Genomic DNA, 19,054 nt, shown 5'->3' on the forward strand with positions numbered 1-19,054 from the left:
ATCTTTTCTGTTATTTACAATTAAAAAAATAGTATTCCTCACCTGAGAGGCCCTGCCTGCCTAGGGCCCTGGACTCCCCTCTCACCCACGCTGCTCCAGCCACACTTACCGCCTTGGCCCTCCTCCAACCTTGTTCCCACCACAGGGCCTTTGCACTGGTTGTCACCGCTGCGTGGAACACTCTCTCTGCACATCTCCGCCCAGCTGCTTCTACCAGCCCATCCCACCTTAGCTTAAATGTCACCTTCTTTGGCAGGCCTTCTTCAACCCAACCCCCACCCCAACATACAGTCACCCCTACCTAGCACGTTATCTGTTTTTTTTCTTCATTACACATACTACTAATTCAAGTCAAGTCCTGATTTGCTTGTATGTGGTCAGTCTCCCCCACTAGGCCGTGAACTCCATCAGGACAGGGGTCTTTGTCCCCACAGTGTCTGGCACACAGTAGGTGCAGAGTAAATATTTGCTGAACTACCAGACACTGGCCCCCATCTTGATGAAGTTGGAGACCCCTAAAACTCTCCCACTTCCACATCCAGCTCCCCAAAATCCTGTCACTGCTGTGACCTTGCCATGACCCTCATGGGTGCTCCCAACTGCCCCAGGCCACGCCGCTGTCCAAGTCCCACCCCCAGGAGACAGAGCAGACCCAGAGCCTTGGGGGCCGGTGGTTGTAAACAGTTTTATTGATGGGGGAGTGGGGGGCAAACTCCAGAGAGGGTCCAGGAATCAGCTGGCCACTCAGCTGGCATGCATGGTCAGCTGGAGGTCAAGGGGGAGGTCATAGGGGACGGGTGGCATGGGACCCTCTGACCACCCTGGGGCCATATTTACAGGGGGACCCGCCCACCTTTGCCGTCCCCTAGACCCCCGAGCCCTTAGACAGCTGCCAATATGACTTCTGGGCAAGCCCTCCCAACCCCCTGCCTGGAACCCTCTCCTCATCTCCTCATCTCCCCTCAAACTCCTAACCGGCACCTTGGAGGCCCCCCGGCCTTCTGGAAGCCCCGGCGTCGGCTCAGCCAACACCCAAGCCGCTGGGGCCTCTGCTCACACACAGACACGCACACTGCACGTGGTCGCCCCCACGCGCACGCGGCAGCAGCCCTCGGGCACACACGCACGCCTCCCTCCCCTCCCTGGCCCCTTGCACACAGACACGGCATGCACACAGACACACACACACACACACACACACACACACACACACACACACACGCCGGGGACCCAGGGCGAGGAGGGCCTTTGGGTGGGACGGGGAGCTTGGGTCTGCGGCCGTGCCCCCTCTTCCCACCGCCTCCAAGCCCCCGGCCGCCACCCCGAGAACGGAGTTGTGCAACTGGTTAGAAAACTGCAAAAGAAACGCAAATTGGAAAACAAACCAAAAAAACCCACGCGCAGAAGGTCAACCTCAAATCCACAGCACATTCCTCCCGCCCGCCCACCCCGGTCCGCCTCAGTGTCCTGCGGCCCCGGGGGGGCCGGGCAAGGGGGTGGGGGGCGAGCCCGTTGTGCTTCCGTGCGGCGGAGGGGGGCCCCGACGCGGCCGGGCTGGACGGGGTCAGGGGGAGCTGAGCACCCACTCGGAGCTGGCCCGGGCCCTCGCTCCTGGTTCCCGTGGCTGGCACCGCCGAGGCGCGGGGGCCCCGGCCTAGGGCACGGGGGGCGCAGTCCTGTCCGGGCCCCCGTACGCGAGGAGGTGGGCCAAGTCCGTGCCGGGCCGGGCGTGGCGGCCGCGGGGCCGGGCCTCGCCGCTGTTGATCGTGTGCGTGCGGCGCAGCGCGGCGGCGGGCGGGCCGTGCGCGGCCGGCCTCCGGAGGCTGCCCGTGGGCGGCGGGCTCCAGGGCCGAGGGAGGCCGTCGGCGGCGGAGCTCGGGTCCGAGGGGCCCGTGGGCGCCGACACCACCCGCCGGCGGTTCGGGCTGGCGTGGGGGGTGAGCGGGAAGTCGCTGTGCGAGGCGCGGCCGGGCCGCGCGGTGAAGAGGCGGCCGTCGGGGGCCGGCTCGCCGGGCGCGGGGGGCGGCTCGGGGGCGCGGGCGGGCGCCAGCAGCAGCAGCGAGGACGAGGCGGAGGCCGAGAGCAGCGCGTGGCCGTGCTCCCAGGCGCGGGGGCCCAGCGCGTGCGGGGCCGGGGCGGGCAGGCGCTTCTGCGGCAGCGGCGTCTGCTCTGGCGTGGGCAGCAGCCCGGAGTCCAGGTCGTGCGGGCCGCCCTGCAGCAGCGTGGCCTTGGCCCACCCGTTCTGCATCAGGGGCGCCAGCAGGGCCTCGGGAGGGCCCCCCGTGCCGCCGCCGCCGCCTGCGCCCCGGCCCCCGGGCCCGCCCGCTCGGCGCTCGCCCAGGCGGCTGACGCTCAGCACGGCCTCGCCGCCCCCGTGCGCCAGGATGGCCTCCTTGTCCTTGCGGCGGGCCAGCTCGCGCCTCTCGCGGAGGCCCAGGTACCAGCCCACGCTGAAGCCGGACACCACGGCGCCCACCACGAAGGCCGCCACCGACGACGTCACCAGCAGGTTCACTGACACCAGCCCCGCGCGCTCCTCCGAGAGGCTGGCCCGCAAGAGTCCTGGCCGGGAGGGCCGCGTGAGAGGGGCCGGCGGGGTCGCTCCCCGGCGCACCTCCCGCGGCCTCAGGCTTGGCTGTCCACCCAACTGGCTGTCCGTCTCTCTGCTTCGTGGCGTCCCTCTGTCCTTTCCAGAGCCCCTCTCCTGTCTGTCCGGCCCCTGGCATCTGTCTTCTCAGAGTTTGCCCAGCTGCCTGTCTCTGCCCCTTGGGGTCTGTCTGTCCTTTTCCCACCTCCCTAAGTGGAAGTGGGACCCTCTGCCCTTCCCCAGCCCTGGCAGATGCCAGTCACCCTGCCTATCTGGGCATGGGCAGCAAACGGCGTGAGAACCCTGGAGGACCAGGATTTAGAGTTCCCAGGCCTCCTCCCCACCCCTCCCCTCCACTTACCTGTGCAGTCCCCTAAGCCTGAGGTGCTGGCCCCAGACACGTCCTGCTCAAAGGTGGCTCTGATGGGGGGAGGGCAGAGAGGTGCAGTCAGCAGAAGCCCCTCTCTCAGAGCTGTGGTTGGCGGTGGGGGGATTCCCCGATCATCAGGTGGGTCAAACACCCTCCCCATCCTCCCTCTTCCCCAGTACCTGGTGCCGGGGCTGAGGAAGATGCAGGAACCATCGGGGGTCCACCCGCAGTAGGGGTCCTGACTGCCAATACAGTTCCTAGAGCAGACAAGGGACCCGGTGGGCAGATCAACCACCATTCCTTCTGAGGCACCTCCTACTGTCACCACTGGGAGTTCTCAAGACATATCTTTGAGGTGGGGGCTACTCATTCCCCATTTTTCAAATTAGAAAACTGAAGCTTAGGAAAGTTTGCTTTTGCCCAAGTGACAGAGCCAGGCCTGGAGCCTAGGCAGGCTTGCCCCAGTCCGTGGTTTGGGTCTGTGCAATGGCATCATTATTGCTAAGATGGCGTGGGTGGAGTGCTTCATGGGGAGGGCACACACTGAGTCCAGAAGTGTGCCAGTATTTTATCTGCATCTGATTTTGCCACCCATTTTAGAGGCAGATGAACGGCCACCTCTCTGGTCCCTAGATTCTGCTCCTGATGCTCTTAAAAATGTCAGTCACATCCCATCCCTGCCCTGCCCACAGCCTTCCATGGCTCCCACCTCCCTCGGGGTAAAATTCCAAGTCCTCCACCCACCCCACAAGGCTCTGCACGACCTGCCCCATCCCCTCCCTGCCCTCACCTCTTCCCTGTCTCCCCTTCACTCTGCTCCAGACACACAGGCCACCCCGCTGTTCCTCCAATACAACCAGGCCCAGTCCTGCCCTAGGGCCTTTGCACGGGCTGTGCCCTCTGCCCTGCTCATCGTTCAATGAGTCAGGATGCTGTTGGGTCCTGGACTTGAACTTGGCTTTCCCCCTCTTCCATGCTCATCTCCCCTAGCTTCCCCTCTCCACAGCTGGCCCAGGGGGCACTCACTTCATGCATCCTGAGTACTGCTGGCAGCGCGCCACAGGCACTCGGACCACACAGCGGGGGAAGGCCGCCAGCAGGCCACCCGAGGCTGAATCCAGCTCCAGGCTCAGCAGCCGCTGCCCCGTCTCAGCACTGCCAGACCATCCACACCTGGAGGTGAGCAGATTGGTAAGACTCTAGGGGCACGCCCTATCTGCTGCCTGCTGGCCCTGCCTCTCGGCCTCTGCCCAGCCTCACCTGTCCGGCCTGTAGGTCTCAAACTCCTCCAGGAAGACACTGGGCCCGGCAGTGCCCGAGGCGCTGGCGTTGGGCCAGACAAGGAACTTGAGGACAGTGCCCGCCTCGGAGCCCAGGAAGACGACAGTCTGGTTGCCCCAGGGGCCAGCGCCAACGTCCACAGCCACTCGTGTCAGCTGGTGCCTGCAGCCAGGGTGGGGCAGAGGTCAGGCTGCCTCGCAGGCCCTGGGGTCCCCCGGGCACACTCAGAGACACCACCCACGCCAGGCAACGTGGGCATGGGCGTGGCTACCCAGGTGCACATCGTGGAGAGAAATAGACCCCCAACCCCATCTCCTACCAGTGTGCCTGTCTCTCCGTGTCCCCTTCCATCTCTCTGTCTCTGAGTGTCTCCCTCCCTGTCTCAGCTCTATCTTCCTCCGTTTTCTGTCTCTCTCTCTCTCAGGATTTGTGGCTCTTGTTTGCTCGATCTCTTTCCGTCACTCTGTGTCTCTCTCCATCTTCTCCATCTCCTCCGTCTCCATCTTTTTTTTTTTTTTAGTCTCTTTATTTTTTGGGGGGGGAGGGTAATTAGGCTTGTTTGTTTATTTATTTATCAAATGGAGGTACTGGGAATAGAACCCCGGACCTCGTGCATGCTAAGCACACGCTCTGCCACTGAGCTACACTCTCCTGCCTCTCCGACTCCATCTTTCTGGGCAGCCCCGGAGCCACATGCTCAGCTTTCTTGAGTGTCTGGCTCTCCACCTTCCCCTCGTGTCAGAAGTTGGCCCTGTCCTCCCTCTTCTCCCACCAGCCTGGCCTGGGCTCTCATCCCTACCCAGACCTGGCCACCAGGATCCCAGCCACGTGGAGGGACTGACCGCATCAGAGTCCGAACAATCCAGGGAGCATGGCCCAGCGAGGGCACTGCCTCGTCCATCAGGGGGTGCGTCTTGACAAAGTTGAGGATCTCGTCGGGGAAAGCGCTGGACGCATTGTACTGCATGCCAGGAGCCGCACAGCACCCGGGCCTGGGTGGGGATGTGGAGGTGGTCAGGGTGGATGCTGAGGCCCCCCACATAGGGGCTCTGATTCACCAGGGGACCTGCTGCCCTGCCCAAAGGGCCTCAGTTTCCCCCATCTGCATAATAGGTATAGCTGAACTCAGCAACAGCTAAATAACTGCCTGGAAGTCCCAGGGTCAGGATCCTACCCCAGCACCTAACTCAGGATTGAGGGGGCTCTCACCGGGGCCGTGGCACCTGATCCTCCGGCACGGGTGTCCAGATGGACTCAGGGGACTTCTGCTCACGGAAGCGGCCTTCAAACACGGCAGCCACCTGTGCCATGTCAAAGGCACAGACTGCCGAGCCAGGGATGCTGGGGAGGAAGAGAGTAAGATGAAAGGGAGTGGTGAGCCCAGCGGGGGGGGGGGGGCGCCACCCTGGGGAAGCACGTGGAGGAGCATTTGTCCTCTGAGCTGGAAGGCGTTCAGGCCCCTGGGCCAGGCATTGCTGCTCACTTGTCCAGTCCACCTGAACAGTTCTCTGCTAGGACCATAGTTCAGCCCCTCCCTGGACCCCACTGTCACTTGCCTGGTCATCCAGTCTTCCAGGAGCCACTATTGCCTCCTTTCAACCCATTCCCCGGGGGGCTTTTCAAAAATGCAAACCTTGCCCTTTTCTGCTCCTCACTCTCCCATGGCTCCGTAGTGCTCTCAGGGTAAAATCCAGGCTCCTCCCCACAGCCCATCACCTCCCTGCCTTCATATGCTCCTCTCTCCCCCTTGCTCCCTCCACTCCAGCCACATGGGCCTCCTTCCAACTGTTTAAACATATCAAGCTCGTTGCAGCCTCAGGGCCTTTGCACATGCTATTCCTCCAACTTGGAACACTTCCCTCTTCCTCCATCTCACACCCATTGATGCCTAGTTCCAATGTCCCCTCCTCCAGGAAGCCCTCCCTGATCCCTCCTCCAAAGGCAGAGGATGAGGACCTCCCCATCTGCCCAGTTCTGACCAAAGGGCATTGGAAGGTCAGTGTCTGGCTTAGCCTCATCCTGACCTGGGACCCAGGCCTCTTGGGAGTCCAGTCTTGCTCAGTGCAGTGTGAGAGAATATGGGACGTCTCTGCCCATGCCCACCTAATGCCCCCAGTTGGCTCCCATCAGTGCCCGCTGACCTGTTGCTGGGTGTGGAGAAGACAGCAAGGACCACGGGCCGGCCCCCGAGGCTGACCACGGCGGTGACGGCCCGCAGCACGTTGAAGTAGAAGTGGGAGTCCCCCGGCACAGAGCAGTTGAGCCGCGCCTTCAGGAAGGACGTCCACTGCTTCTCCAGCACGCGAGGGGAGCCACCCACGTCGTTCTTGCACACCCGGGCCACGCGGGACACCACCACCTGGCATGTCAGTGGCAAAGTGGGGCCTGAGCCCTGTGTCCCACAAGGCCTGCCTGCAGGTTGTACTGCCTGCCACCCAGGATGGAGGAGCCTGGCCCTGGCTTACTGTGGGTCCCTGGCCAGTCACCGTACCCCTCTAGGCACCAGATTCCCGGACATAAATGTGGAGGTGATGATAATCACAGCCACCATGACAGTCATAATCACAGTCACCTCCATTCACCATACAGATCACTCACCATGTGCCAGGCACTTTATTTTCACCATCTCTTACATCCCCCTCAAAGCTGTACAAAGGGAAGGCCTACTGATATCCTCATTGTATGGATGGGGAAACTGAGGCACACAGGGAAGTAACCAGCCCAAAGTCACTCTAGTTGTAAGTGGTTGTGTGTTTAACTGTCTGCATGGATTGAGGGATGGAATGGATGAGTGGGTGTGTGGACGGATGGATGGACGGGTGTGTGGACGGATGGATGAATGGCTAGATGGGTAGATGAATGGGTAGGTGGATGATTGGATGAAAGGATAGTGAGTGGATGAACAGGTGGTTGCAAGGAGAATGAGTGGATGGATAGGCAGATGAAGAAGATGTTGGATCCCAATGGATGGGTAGATCCATGGGTTGATAGGAAGATGAATGGAATGGATGAGCAGGTTATAAGGAGGAGATGGGGGCAGGCAGATGGAGAGACGGATGGTAGATGGATGAGGTGATCAGTAGGAGGACAGATGGATGGATGGTTAGGTATATGAGTGAATGGACAGGTAGATGGATGAATGGGTGAAGTCAATGAGTTGGAGGGGGTGGATAGACATAGAGGTGCACGGAAGGGTAGATGTGTGGATGGATGGGTTGGTGGATGAGTGAGTCAGGGGCTGGGTGGATGGATAGATGGACAAATGATTTGATGGAAGTGTGGGTGGGCCAAAGAACAGATAGGTGAGTGGGAGGGTGGCTGAGTGGGAGGGTGAGCAGGCAGGTGGATAGGCAGTGGATGAAGGATGGATAAGTGGATGGCAGGTGGATGGGTGGACAGGGGAACAGCAAAGGAGCACCAGGACTGGAACCCACCGGCATATCTGACTTCGGACCCCAGAACCTCACCCCAGGGCTGTGTGCACGCAGGCTGCTCCAGAGGTCTTTGAACCTCAAGGCCCTGGTCCTGGCTGGAGTGGACAGCCTTGAGGTCCTGAGGGACCCTCTCACCCCAGGTGGAGATTCAGGGACACCACTCTGCTCCCCACTTCCCATGATTGGAGCCTCTCAGCTACACTGCATGGGCCCCTCTGGGAGGGGAAATCGGGCCTTACCTTCTCCAGGTAATTAAACTCCATCGCGATCTCCCGGAAGAAGAAGTAGATGTGGCTGCCCCACTCCACCGCATGGACGAAGTAAGGCTCTGTAGAAGAGGAGGGGTCAGAACTCAGCCCGTGGCGTAAGAGAGGGGCTTTCTGGGCTGGGAGCGCATTAGTCTGGGTGGTTGCTTTTACAGTGAAGGGAGGCCATCAGCCAATTACCAGGAAAAAATAAAAGAGACTCAAAGATCTGAGGGGTTTTTTTTGGGCGGGGGGAGTGGGTGTCAGAACCCTAAAATCACCATGTCTACTTTCCACAAACAGCAACGTCTACTATTTTGCCTCCTTCCTCCCTCAGGTGCTGAATTGCTGAGCTCCTGCCATACCTCCTGTGGGGTTCCATTCCAGGCTTCTAAGCCACCCATTTCCAGCAAGTTCTGCTTTAGGTCCAACTTAAATCTTTTCCTTCTAAGTTTATCTTCAAAGAGGCCACTAGCTTCCAAAGATGAGATGAGAGCCCCCTGCCTGTCTCGTCTGGGACTGGTATTCTGGTAGGGGGATCTGACAAAGGTCAGCCCTGCCAAGGTCGGCCCTTATGGCCCCACCTTTGAACCACTTGGAGTCGTGTTTCACGGTGCGCAGAGTGGGCCGGTCCCCGAGGCTGCGGTAGATGACTGCATCGATGGCCAGGAAGTCGGTAACGGTGGCTGTAAACAGCATCCCTTCTGGATTGGGGGAGTCGAGGTAGATGAGATTAGATCCCAGGGGTCAGGGGCTGGGTGGGTCAAAACTTGATCTTTGAGACTAAGCCCTGAGCCTGAGTGAGCCCTGTCTAAGCCCCCTGGCTGAGCCCCCACCCTGCTGAGACCTTGACCTCAGGCTGATCCCCAATCCCCAGATGAGCCGCGACCTCAGCTGAGTCCTGACCTGGAGATTCTGCCTGTTTCACAGCTGGACAGATGGTCTCCCAGCCACTTTCTAAGGACCCAACTCCAAGAGTAGAAAATGCCATGCCTTGCTCGGGCCCCGGGCCTCATCGGATGGTCGGACTTAGGGGACACTCACCAGAGAAGAGGGCGACATTGGCGTGTTTGGGGTCGTAGGGGCAGCGGGCCATGCCGCTGATGTTGTCCCCAATGGGCTGTAGTGTGTCCATCTGCAGGGGGGACAGGGCCTGAGTGACAGAGCTCCTGCTATGCCTAGCAGCCCCTAGCTCCCCCAACCCCTCCTCCAAGGGGAATCCTGACGCCACCTTGGATGTTGTGTGACTTGGTCAGTCACTCAACCTCTCTAGGGCTCAATTTACTGATCTGGGTCTAAGATCGATCTTAGTTAATCCTCTAACTGGCTTGTAGCTTAAGAAGCTGCAGCCTGTACAGGCCTCCTTGGGAAGCCTCGTCTGGAGCTCCGGGTGAGGGGGCGGGGAGAGTATATCCAGTAAGGCTTCCTGTAGGAGGTGATGTGGCCTGGAGAAAGGGCACGACCAGTGACCAGTGGAGGGCCGGTGAGCAAAGGTGCGGAGACTGAACCTGTAGCGGACAGGGCTTCGAAGGGCAGTGACTCACGCTGTAGTTGGCACACACGGGGTTGAAAGCATTGGAACCACACACGAAGAGGGTGGATTCGTCCCGAAGCAGAAGCACCTTTACAAAATTTCGACATTCGCCCTGGGTTTGAGGCGGGGGGGGAAAAAAAAAGCTAGGGTGGGCGTGGTCATGAGCGTGGGCGGAGCCAAGACTGGCGGACAAAATGGGACGTAGCTATGGTGAAGAGAGGGATCAGAGCAGAAGTGAGGCCCTGCGGAGAGGGGCCAGGGGTGTGGGCGTGGCCAAAGGAAGGTGCTAAACTAGGGCATGGCTGAGGGCGTGGCCATGACTAAGGGAGGGGCCCAGAGAGGGAAATAAGAGTATTTGAAGGGGTAGAGCTTTGGCAAGATGAGGGCTAGGGGCGTGGCAACGGCTGAGGACTATTTTGGGGGCGTGGCCAGGCTGCAATGGCAACACCGGGGGTCCTGGCTTGGAGAGAAAGCAAAGGGCTATTTGCCCCAAGGGTGGCTGGGACGCATTGGGGGGTGGTTGGAGGCGTTGCCAGGGCTGACCGGGCGTTGACCGGGCCCACTTACCTCCTGTTTACCCTTCATCCGACACACGTTGATGTCGCTGGGGTTGGAGCGCCAGGTCAGCTTCTGGGGGCACAGGGAGCTGGTGAGGGGAGCAGGGTCCCTGACAGCCCTAGGAACCGTGCTAGGCAGGACCAAATCCACCTTGCTCCCCAGTGCAGTGTCAGGTCCCCCTAATGGGAGCCCCAAGCGATTCCCCCTTGGCTCCCGCCTGCACCCCCTCCTCACCCTCTGGTACCGCAGCTCCGTGGATGTGGGGGGCTCCAGCTCCACTCGATACAGGTTGTCCCTAGAGGAGGGGTGCAGTTAGTGAGAGTGGGGGGCCTCCTGCCAACATATTCTATTCTCCTGGCGGCAGACGTGGTGTCCAGGATGTATCACACAGGGCCGTCGAACGCCTCTGCCCCGAGAAGCTCCAACACTGAGCATGTCCTAACATGCCTCTGCATGCCCTAAAACGAGCCACGGGTTCTAGCACACTCCACATGCCCCACCAGGCCACCCCACGCTACACACCCCACGGCCTAAGGGCCTACACTCAACACGACGAACTATCAGATGCCTTTACATCAGATCTCTGCCCTTCAGCATCCCTCGGTCACTCCCTGGATCTCACCCCTCCCCCCATGCCCAGAAACTGACCTGATCACGGTCATTGACCATTGTTAAGTCCAGCGGTCATTTCTGTGTCCTCCTCCCCCTCTCCACAGTGTCTGACATGGCCAGTCCACCCTCGTCCTGGGAACTCCATCCTCACTGCGTCCCTGGACCCTGTGCTCCGGGTTCTTCCCTTCCCCATCCATGCCCCTCCTGGGTAGCCTGGTCCACTCTCAAGGCTGGAACTGCATTTATGCCCAGAACACATCCACAGTCCTGTCTCCACCCAGGGCCTCCCCTGAGCTCCAGACTTGGAATCCAGCTAACCCTCGAGGTCTCTGTGAGGAGGGCTCACAGATGTCTCACACTCAACTTGGCCACGCTGCACCCAACCATCTCCCAAACCTGCTCCAACCCTGTCCCCCATCTCGGCTGAGGCAGCTCTGTCCTTCCAGGGGCACAAGCCACAACTTGGGAGTCACCCTCAACTCCTCTCTTCCCCTTCCCTCCCACACATCAGCCAATACTGTCAGCTCTGCTTCCAATATCTATCCGGAGTTCACCCACTTCTCACATCCTCTACAGCCACCACCCTAGTCCAGTCCCCATTAATGCCCACCTGGACCAGCATAGTCCCCTCTGCCCTGGTCTGGTGGCTTCCACCCTTGCCTCCACAGTCCGCCCTCCTCAAAGCAGCCACCAGAGAGAGCCTATGAGCACCAAAGTCAGGCCCTGCACCCCTCTGCCCCCAGCCCTCCAGGGCTCCCATCTCCTTTGAGGTACAAGACCAAGTCCTCACTGCCGCCCATAAGGCCCTGCACCACCTGCCCTGTCCCCTCCCTGCCCTCACCTCCTCCCTCTCTCTCCCTCGCCCACTCTGCTCCAGCCACAGGATCTCCTTGCTGTCCCTCCACCATTTCAGGCACAGTCCTGCCCCAGGGCCTTTGCACCAGCTGAGTCCTCTGCCCTGATTTCTCCCTCTTCCCCAGATTTCCTCATGGCTGGTTCCTCATCATTCAGGTCTAAACTCAAATGTCACCTTCTCAGAGAAGCCCTTGGGGTGGCACTTCAGCACTTTCTGTAGGCACCCAGTAAATTTTGACCAAATAGCTGTCCCCACCTGGTAACACACCATAGCAGGCTCTGGGCTCCAACCACACCCAGAGTTCAGCACCCTTAAAACTCCCACTCCCAGGACACACATTCACTCCAGCCAAACAACAAGCCCTATCATGCAAACCTCCCTAAAATGCTACCACCTGCTCCCCACACCTCACCCTGCACCCTCTCCCGGATAGCCCCTCATACCTGTCCCCGATGAACAGCGTTCTGTTGACCCGCAGAACCCGCTGGATGTTGAGGTCGTCAGCGCCCTCTGAGAGGGTCAGGTGTCCCGGCCCGAGGCCCACGAATACGGGATAGTGGTTCAGGTCTGGGGGAGGGCGGGGAGGGGTGTGATCTAGGGCTGGGGGGAGCCTGGCCTGGTGAGCCCCCGGGGGGAAGGGGGCAGCAGATCCAGCTGACGAGCAAGACCCACCCTCGGGACTCCCCCTCTCCAGGATTCCCACTCACAGTCCCTGGGGGCCACACTGAGCGGCGGCGGCTCCTCGGGGAATAGGCCGCGGGCGCCTCCCAGTAGCAGCAGCAGGAGCAGTAGGGCCGGTTGGGGAGGGGGCGCTCGCGGGGTCCACATGGCGAGGTCAGGGCGACGGGAGGTGACACCTGCGAACAAGGGGAGGGGCGGTGAGCTGTGCGGTGAGCAGCGCGGCTTGCAGTCCCGACTGTTGCCAGCAGAGGGCCACAGAGGCCAAGACCTTCAATTCCCAGAAAAATCCCCCACTGGGATAATAATTTAAACATAACAACAATCAGGGCAACGACAATAACAATACCGCCACTTGTTACTTACCAGGACAACCTTCTGACCACATTGTAATGAAAGCTCAGGAAACGGTCTAACAAAAAATTACTACTAATGAGAATATTTAAATAATTTAACAAATGCTTTTCAATGAATAATAATAGATACATTTCAAAATATATTTAAAAATTCAATCTCAGAGCATATGCTAAGGATTACTAGCATTAAAACACAAAAATCTTGAAAGGCTCAAAAAAAATTCAAGGGGGAGAAGGCCTAGCTCAGTGGTGCCTGTGTTAGCAGGCACACGGTCCTGGGTTCAACCCCCAGGGCCTCTATTAATAAATACAAATGAATAAATCTAATTCCCTCCCCCCAAACATTTTTTTTAAAAAAATTTAAAGGCTCTTGGAATTTTGTAAACCACAATCTGGGAACAGCAATAATTTAGAATCACAGAATATTCCAGCTGGCCAGGAACTTCAGAGGCCCCATAAGTCCGACTTCCTTCCTGAGTCCAGCCTTCCTGCCCTCTGCTCACATACCTCCGTGACAGGAGCCTCACTGCCTCTCTGGAGGCTTGTACCCCACTCTCGATCAAGAGAATTTGAAGAACCTTCCAGGTGTGCAGAGCAGGGACACCACCCCCACCCCTGCCCCAACCCTACACCCCCATCGATGATCTGGTTGGTGGAAGTGTGAGCAGAACTCACCCTCTGGAACCCAGCCCTCCACGCCCCTTCCAGAACGGGTGCAGTCCAGAGGCCCCAGTAAGAAACCCGCAGCCTCGTCCTTCTGGAAAGTCCTGGGCAAACCCCATGCCTCAGTTTCCCTGTTTGAGCAGCAGGGACATCTCCAAGCCCTGCGCTGGCCTTGAGGCTCAGGGATTCCGAACCAGGGGAGGTGGACTTGAGGTGGGAACTTTGGCCCTGGAGGATTCAGGGCCAAAAAACAGGAAGGCCTTGCGTGGACCAGCAGAGTTTCCTCTCCATGACCCTGAACTTCCGGGATTTGTGACTCAGCGGACGCCTGCGTCCCGTGTGCGTGGACCTGGCTCTGCTTCCTTACAAGTTTCCTTCCCCGGCTCCTCCCCTGCTCCGTAGTCGCTCATGGCTCCCAGTGACCCCACATCCCAGCCCCAGACTCTGCCTGCCCCTTGAATCCCCCAACTGGACTGCCAGCCCCCCTGCTGCCAACTCTGCCCTGCACACTTCATCTCCACAACACCTGCTGGGCACCCCACCTCCAACTGCCCTGAGCCTTTTTTTTTTTTTTAACTTTTTTTTTACATTGAAGTAACATGTATATAACATAAAATTTGCCATCATAATCATTTTTAAGTGCACGGTTCAATGGCACTTTCTCATCTTCTCAAACTGAAACTCCGTCCCATTAAACACTCACTCCCCATCCCCTCCCCAGCCCCTGGCCCCACCGTCTACTTCCTGTCTCTGTGGATTTGACTCCTCTCCATTCTCCTGTGAGTGGGATCAGACAGCATTTGTCCTTCTGTGTCTGGCTTATTTCACTGAGCATTGTGTCTTCAAGGTCCATCCATGCTGTGGCGTGTGGTCAGAATTCCTTTACTTTTTTTTTTTTTAACATTTTTTTTTTTGTTGTTGAGTTATAGTCATTTTACAATGTTGTGTCAAATTCCAGTGTAGAGCACAATTTTTCAGTTATACATGAACATATATATATATTCATTGTCACATTTTTTTCTCTGTGAGCTACCATAAGATCTTGTATATATTTCCCTGTGCTATACAGTATAATCTTATTTATCTATTCTATGTTTTGAAATCCCAGTCTGTCCCTTCCCATCCTCCACCCCCTTGGCAACCACAAGTTTGTATTCTATGTCTATGAGTCTGTTTCTGTTTTGTATTTATGTTTTTTTTTTTTTTTTAGATTCCACATATGAGCGATCTCATATGGTATTTTTCTTTCTCTTTCTGGCTTACTTCACTTAGAATGACATTCTCCAGCAACATCCATGTTGCTGCAAATGGCGTTATGTTGTCAGTTTTTATGGCTGAATAGTAATCCATGGTATAAATATACCACATCTTCTTTATCCAGTCATCTGTTGATGGACATTTAGGCTGTCTCCATGTCTTGGCTATTGTAAATAGTGCTGCTATGAACATTGGGGTGCAGGTGTCATCCTGAAGTAGGGTTCCTTCTGGATATATGCCCTAGAGCGGGATTCCTGGGTCATAAGGTAAGTCTATTCCTAGTCTTTTGAGGAATCTCCATACTGTTTTCCACAGTGGCTGCACCAAACTGCACTCCCACCAGCAGTGCAGGAGGGTTCCCGTTCTCCACAGCCTCTCGAGCATTTGTCATTTGTGGACTTTAGAATGATGGCCATTCTGACCGGTGTGAGGTGATACCTCATTGCAGTTTTGATTTGCATTTCTCTGATAATTAGTGATATTGAGCATTTTTTCATGTGCCTATTGATTATCTGTATGTCTTCCTTGGAGAATTGCTTGTTTAGGTCTTCTGCCCATTTTTAGATGGGGCTGTTTGTTTCTTTCTTATTAAGTCGTATGAGCTGCTTATATATTCTGGAGATCAAGCCTTTGTCGGTTTCATTTGCAAACATTTTCTCCCATTCCGTAGGTTGTCGTTTTGTTTACTTATGGTTTCCTTTGCTGTGCAGAAGCTTGTAAGTGTCATTAGGTCCCATTTGTTTATTCTTGCTTTTATTTCTATTGCTTGGGTAGACTGCCCTAGGACAGCATTTTTGAGATGTATGCCAGATAATGTTTTGCCTATATTTTCTTTTAGGAGGTTTATTGTATCTTGTCTTATGTTTAAGTCTTTGATCCATTTTGAGTTTATTTTTGTATATGGTGTAAGGGAGTGTTCTAGCTTCATTGATTTACATGCTGCTGTCCAGTTTTCCCAACACCATTTGCTGAAGAGACTGTCTTTATTTCCATTGTATATTCTTGCCTCCTTTGTCAAAGATTAGTTGACCAAAAGTTTGTGGGTTCATTTCTGGGCTCTCTATTCTGTTCCATTGGTCCATATGTCTGTTTTTGTACCAATACCATGTTGTTTTGATTCCTGTAGCTCTACAGAATTGTCTGAAGTCTGGGAGAGTTATTCCTCCAGCCTCTTTCTTTTTCTTCAGTAATGCTTTGGCAATTCTAGGTCTTTTGTGGTTCCATATAAATTTTATTATGATTTGTTGTAGTTCTGTGACGTATGTCCTGGGTAATTTGATAGGGGTTGCATTAAATCTGTAGATTGCCTTGGGCATTGTGACCATTTTAACAATACTGATTCTTCCAATACAGGAGCATGGGCTATCTTTCCATTTTTTTAAGTCTTCTTTAATTTCCTTAATCAGTGTTTTATAGTTTTCCATGTATAATTCTTTCATGTCCTTGGTTAGATTTATTCCTAGGTATTTTATTAATTTGGGTGCTATTTTAAAGGGGATTGTTTCCTTACTTTCTTTTTCTGTTGATTCATCATTAGTGTAAAGAAATGCAAATGATTTTTGAACGTTAATCTTGTAACCTGCTACCTTGCCGAATTCTTTGATCAGCTCTAGTAGTTTTTGTGTGGACCTTTTAGGGTTTTCTATATATAGTAACATGTCTTTGGCATATAGTGACAGTCTTACCTCTTCTTTTCCAGTTTGGATCCCTTTTATTTCTCTCTCTTGCCTGATTGCTGTGCTAGGACTTCCAGGACTATGTCGAATAGGAGTGGTGATAGTGGGCAGCCTTTTCCCAGATTTTAGTGGCAAGCTTTTGAGTTTTTCACCGTTGAGCACTATGCTGGCTGTAGGTTTGTCATATATAGCTTTTATTATGTTGAGATATGTTCCCTCTATACCCACTTTGGTGAGAGTTTTTATCATAAACGGGTGTTGAATTTTATCAGATGCTTTTTCTGCATCTATTGAGATGATCATGTGGTTTTTGTCCTTTCTCTTGTTGATGTGATGTATTACATTGATTGATTTGCATATGCTGAACCACCCTTGTGTCCCTGGGAAGAACCCCACTTGATCATGATGTATAATCTTTTTTATGTGCTGTTGGATGCTATTTGCTAGTATTTTGGTAAAGATCTTTCCATCTATGTTCATCAGTGATATTGGTCCGTAATTCTCTTTTTTGGTGGTGTCTTTGCCTGGTTTTGGTGTCAGGGTGATGGTGGCTTCATAGAATGAGTTTGGGAGTATTCCCTCCTTTTCAATCTTCTGGAAGAGTTTGAGAAGGACTGGTATGAGTTCTTCTTTGTGTGTTTGGTAGAATTCCCCGGTGAAGCCGTCCGGTCCTGGACTTTTATTTGTAGGGAGGTTTTTTATTGCTAATTCAATTTCATTCCTAGTGACCGGTTTGTTCAAGTGGTCAGTGTCTTCTTGGTTCAGTCCTGGTGGACTGCGTGTTTCCAGAAGCTTGTCCATCTCCTCTAGGTTATCCAGTTTGGTTCCATATAGTTTTCCATAATATTCTTGTATGATATTCTGTATTTCTATGTTATTTGTTGTAATTTGTCCATTTCCCTTTCTTATTTTGCTTATTTGTGCTCTCTCTTTTTTCTTCTTTGTGAGTTTGGCCAGAGGTTTGTCGATTTTATTTACTCTTTCAAAATACCAGCTTTTGACTTGATTGATGTTTTTCTATTTTTTTTTAATCTCTATTTTATTTATTTCCTCCCTGATCTTTATAATCTCCTTCCTTCTGCTGCCTTTTGGGGCTTTTTGTTCTTCTTTTTCTAATTCATTCAGCTGGTGGGTTAGATTGTTTATTTGAGATGGTTCTTTTTTGAGGAAGGCCTGTATCGCTATAAACTTCCCTCTTAGCACTGCCTTTGCTGTGTCCCATAAACTTTGTGTGGTTGTGCTTTCATTGTCATTTGTCTCAAGGTATTTTTAAATTTCAGCTTTGATTTCCTCATTGCCCCATTGTTTTTTTAATAACATATTGTTTAATCTCCATGCTTTCCTTTTTTTCTCCTTTGTTTCTCTGTAGTTGATTTCTAGTTTCATGGCATCGTGGTCAGTAAAGATGCTTGAGATAATTTCTATCTTCTTAAAATTGTTGAGGCTTCTTTTGTGCCCAAGTACATGATCAATCCTAGAAAATGTTTCATGTGCACTTGAAAAGAATGTATATCCTATTTTTGGGGGGTGTAATACTCTGAAAATATCCACCAAATCTAATTTTTCTATTGTATCATTTAATTTCTCTGTTGCCTTATTTATTTTCTGTCTGGAAGATCTGTCTAGTGATGTTAATGTGGTGTTAAAATCTCCGACAATGACTGTATTCCCATCAATTTCCCCCTTTATCTCTGTCAGTAATTGTTTTATGTACTTAGGTGCTCCTAGAATTCCTTTACTTTTTAAGGCTGAGGAATATTCTACTGTGTGGATGGACCACATTTTATTTATCCATCACTTGTTGATGGACACTGGGGACACTTTTGGCTGCTGTGAACAGCAATGAACACAACTATGCAAACATTTCTTTGACAACTTGCCCTCAATTTTGTGTGGTACCTTGCCCTCAATTTTGTGGGGTACACACGTGGGAGTGGGGTTGCTGGATCATACAATATTTCTATGTTTAACTTTCTGAGGAACCACTAAGCCCTCTTCCACAGCGGCTGCACCATTTTCCATTCCCACCAGCAATGCCCAAGCGTTCCAGTGTCTCTTGCCAACACTTATTTTCTGATTTTTGATAGTAGCCATCCTACTGGGTGTGAGGTGGTGCTCTGTGCCTTTTATTCCATGTTTTTATTGAGTAATATCTAACTTCAGAAACTTCAGACAATAGCTTTGGCCCACACACCATGCAGCACTTATGGCTGGGAGGGGTCGAGTCCCAGCCCTGCCGTTTACAGGCCGTGTGGCCCTGGACAGGTCGCTCCACCTCTCTGGGCCTCAGTTTTCTCACCTGTAAAATGGGCAAAGTAACAGTATCGACCTCACAGGCCCGTGGCAGGTGTTGGCACGGCATGTGGCTCACTGTAGGTGCTCAGTAAATGCTAATTATTATTCTTGTTGCCGTGGACATATTAAGTACCAGAGGCTGGGCTGGGTGGTTTGAAGGAATTGCTTCACCGAGCCCTGCAATGGCTCTAGCAGGGTTGGTGTAAAATTCAGCCTATTTTGCAGATGAGGAAACTGAAGGGGGCTGACTCAGGGGCCACGGCCCCACCAGAGAGGATGCAGCAGCTGGACTGAACCCAGGGCTCTCTGGCTCCAGGATTTCGCTCCTAGGGGTTGAGCATACTAACAGTCATGACAAGACTAATAATCGCCCGTTCCCTCATCCCTCCACCTGGTGAGGCCAGCAGTAACTTAATACCCAGTTCACAGATGGGCACACTGAGGCCCCAGCTCGGGATGGGACCTCACGGTTACTTATTACTCCTGGTTTTTGTTAATTTTGTGATGAAGCAATTCAGGGTTAGAAGGATGTTCACTTCCTCCCTCGGTCTGCAGCTGCCCCCAGCCTCAGCACCATCCTGGGACCCCTGAAACCCAAACTGGGGTTTTCTTGCCTCAAACCTGCTTCTCTTACCAAGTCCTTGACTTAGAG

The 19,054-nt window shown here is 54.1% G+C and overlaps 1 protein-coding gene and 1 long non-coding RNA gene across 4 annotated transcripts in view; one reads left to right on the forward strand and one right to left on the reverse strand.

Moving 5' to 3' along the window:
* Nucleotides 1-1,170: 1,170 nt before the first annotated feature.
* SEMA6B (semaphorin 6B) overlaps nt 1,171-19,054 on the reverse strand; it is a 30,915-nt gene continuing 13,031 nt past the window's right edge. Inside the window, exons 1-17 of one of the 3 annotated variants that reach the window (XM_064479767.1) lie at nt 13,187-15,290; nt 12,185-12,334; nt 11,921-12,044; nt 10,244-10,304; nt 10,019-10,081; nt 9,462-9,539; nt 8,962-9,052; nt 8,502-8,621; nt 7,912-8,000; nt 6,380-6,597; nt 5,448-5,579; nt 5,081-5,230; nt 4,218-4,400; nt 3,984-4,130; nt 3,137-3,214; nt 2,949-3,007; nt 1,171-2,562 (exon numbers count right to left, since the gene is read on the reverse strand). In XM_064479767.1, the coding sequence (XP_064335837.1) occupies nt 1,655-2,562; nt 2,949-3,007; nt 3,137-3,214; nt 3,984-4,130; nt 4,218-4,400; nt 5,081-5,230; nt 5,448-5,579; nt 6,380-6,597; nt 7,912-8,000; nt 8,502-8,621; nt 8,962-9,052; nt 9,462-9,539; nt 10,019-10,081; nt 10,244-10,304; nt 11,921-12,044; nt 12,185-12,305 (2,622 nt within the window). In that variant the 5' untranslated portion in view covers nt 12,306-12,334; nt 13,187-15,290 and the 3' untranslated portion in view covers nt 1,171-1,654. Of the gene's footprint in view, nt 2,563-2,948; nt 3,008-3,136; nt 3,215-3,983; nt 4,131-4,217; nt 4,401-5,080; nt 5,231-5,447; nt 5,580-6,379; nt 6,598-7,911; nt 8,001-8,501; nt 8,622-8,961; nt 9,053-9,461; nt 9,564-10,018; nt 10,082-10,243; nt 10,305-11,920; nt 12,045-12,184; nt 12,335-13,186; nt 15,291-19,054 lie in introns of those variants that run through there. The other 2 variants (XM_064479766.1, XM_031436996.2) reach the window with 2 other exon arrangements.
* On the forward strand, nt 5,456-6,482 carry LOC135319457 (uncharacterized). Its single transcript, XR_010378062.1, has 3 exons — nt 5,456-5,594; nt 6,152-6,233; nt 6,369-6,482. It is a non-coding gene; the product is annotated as an uncharacterized LOC135319457 (long non-coding RNA).

Source organism: Camelus dromedarius, chromosome 27 (genome assembly GCF_036321535.1).
Source record: "Camelus dromedarius isolate mCamDro1 chromosome 27, mCamDro1.pat, whole genome shotgun sequence".
Lineage (NCBI taxonomy): Eukaryota > Metazoa > Chordata > Mammalia > Artiodactyla > Camelidae > Camelus > Camelus dromedarius.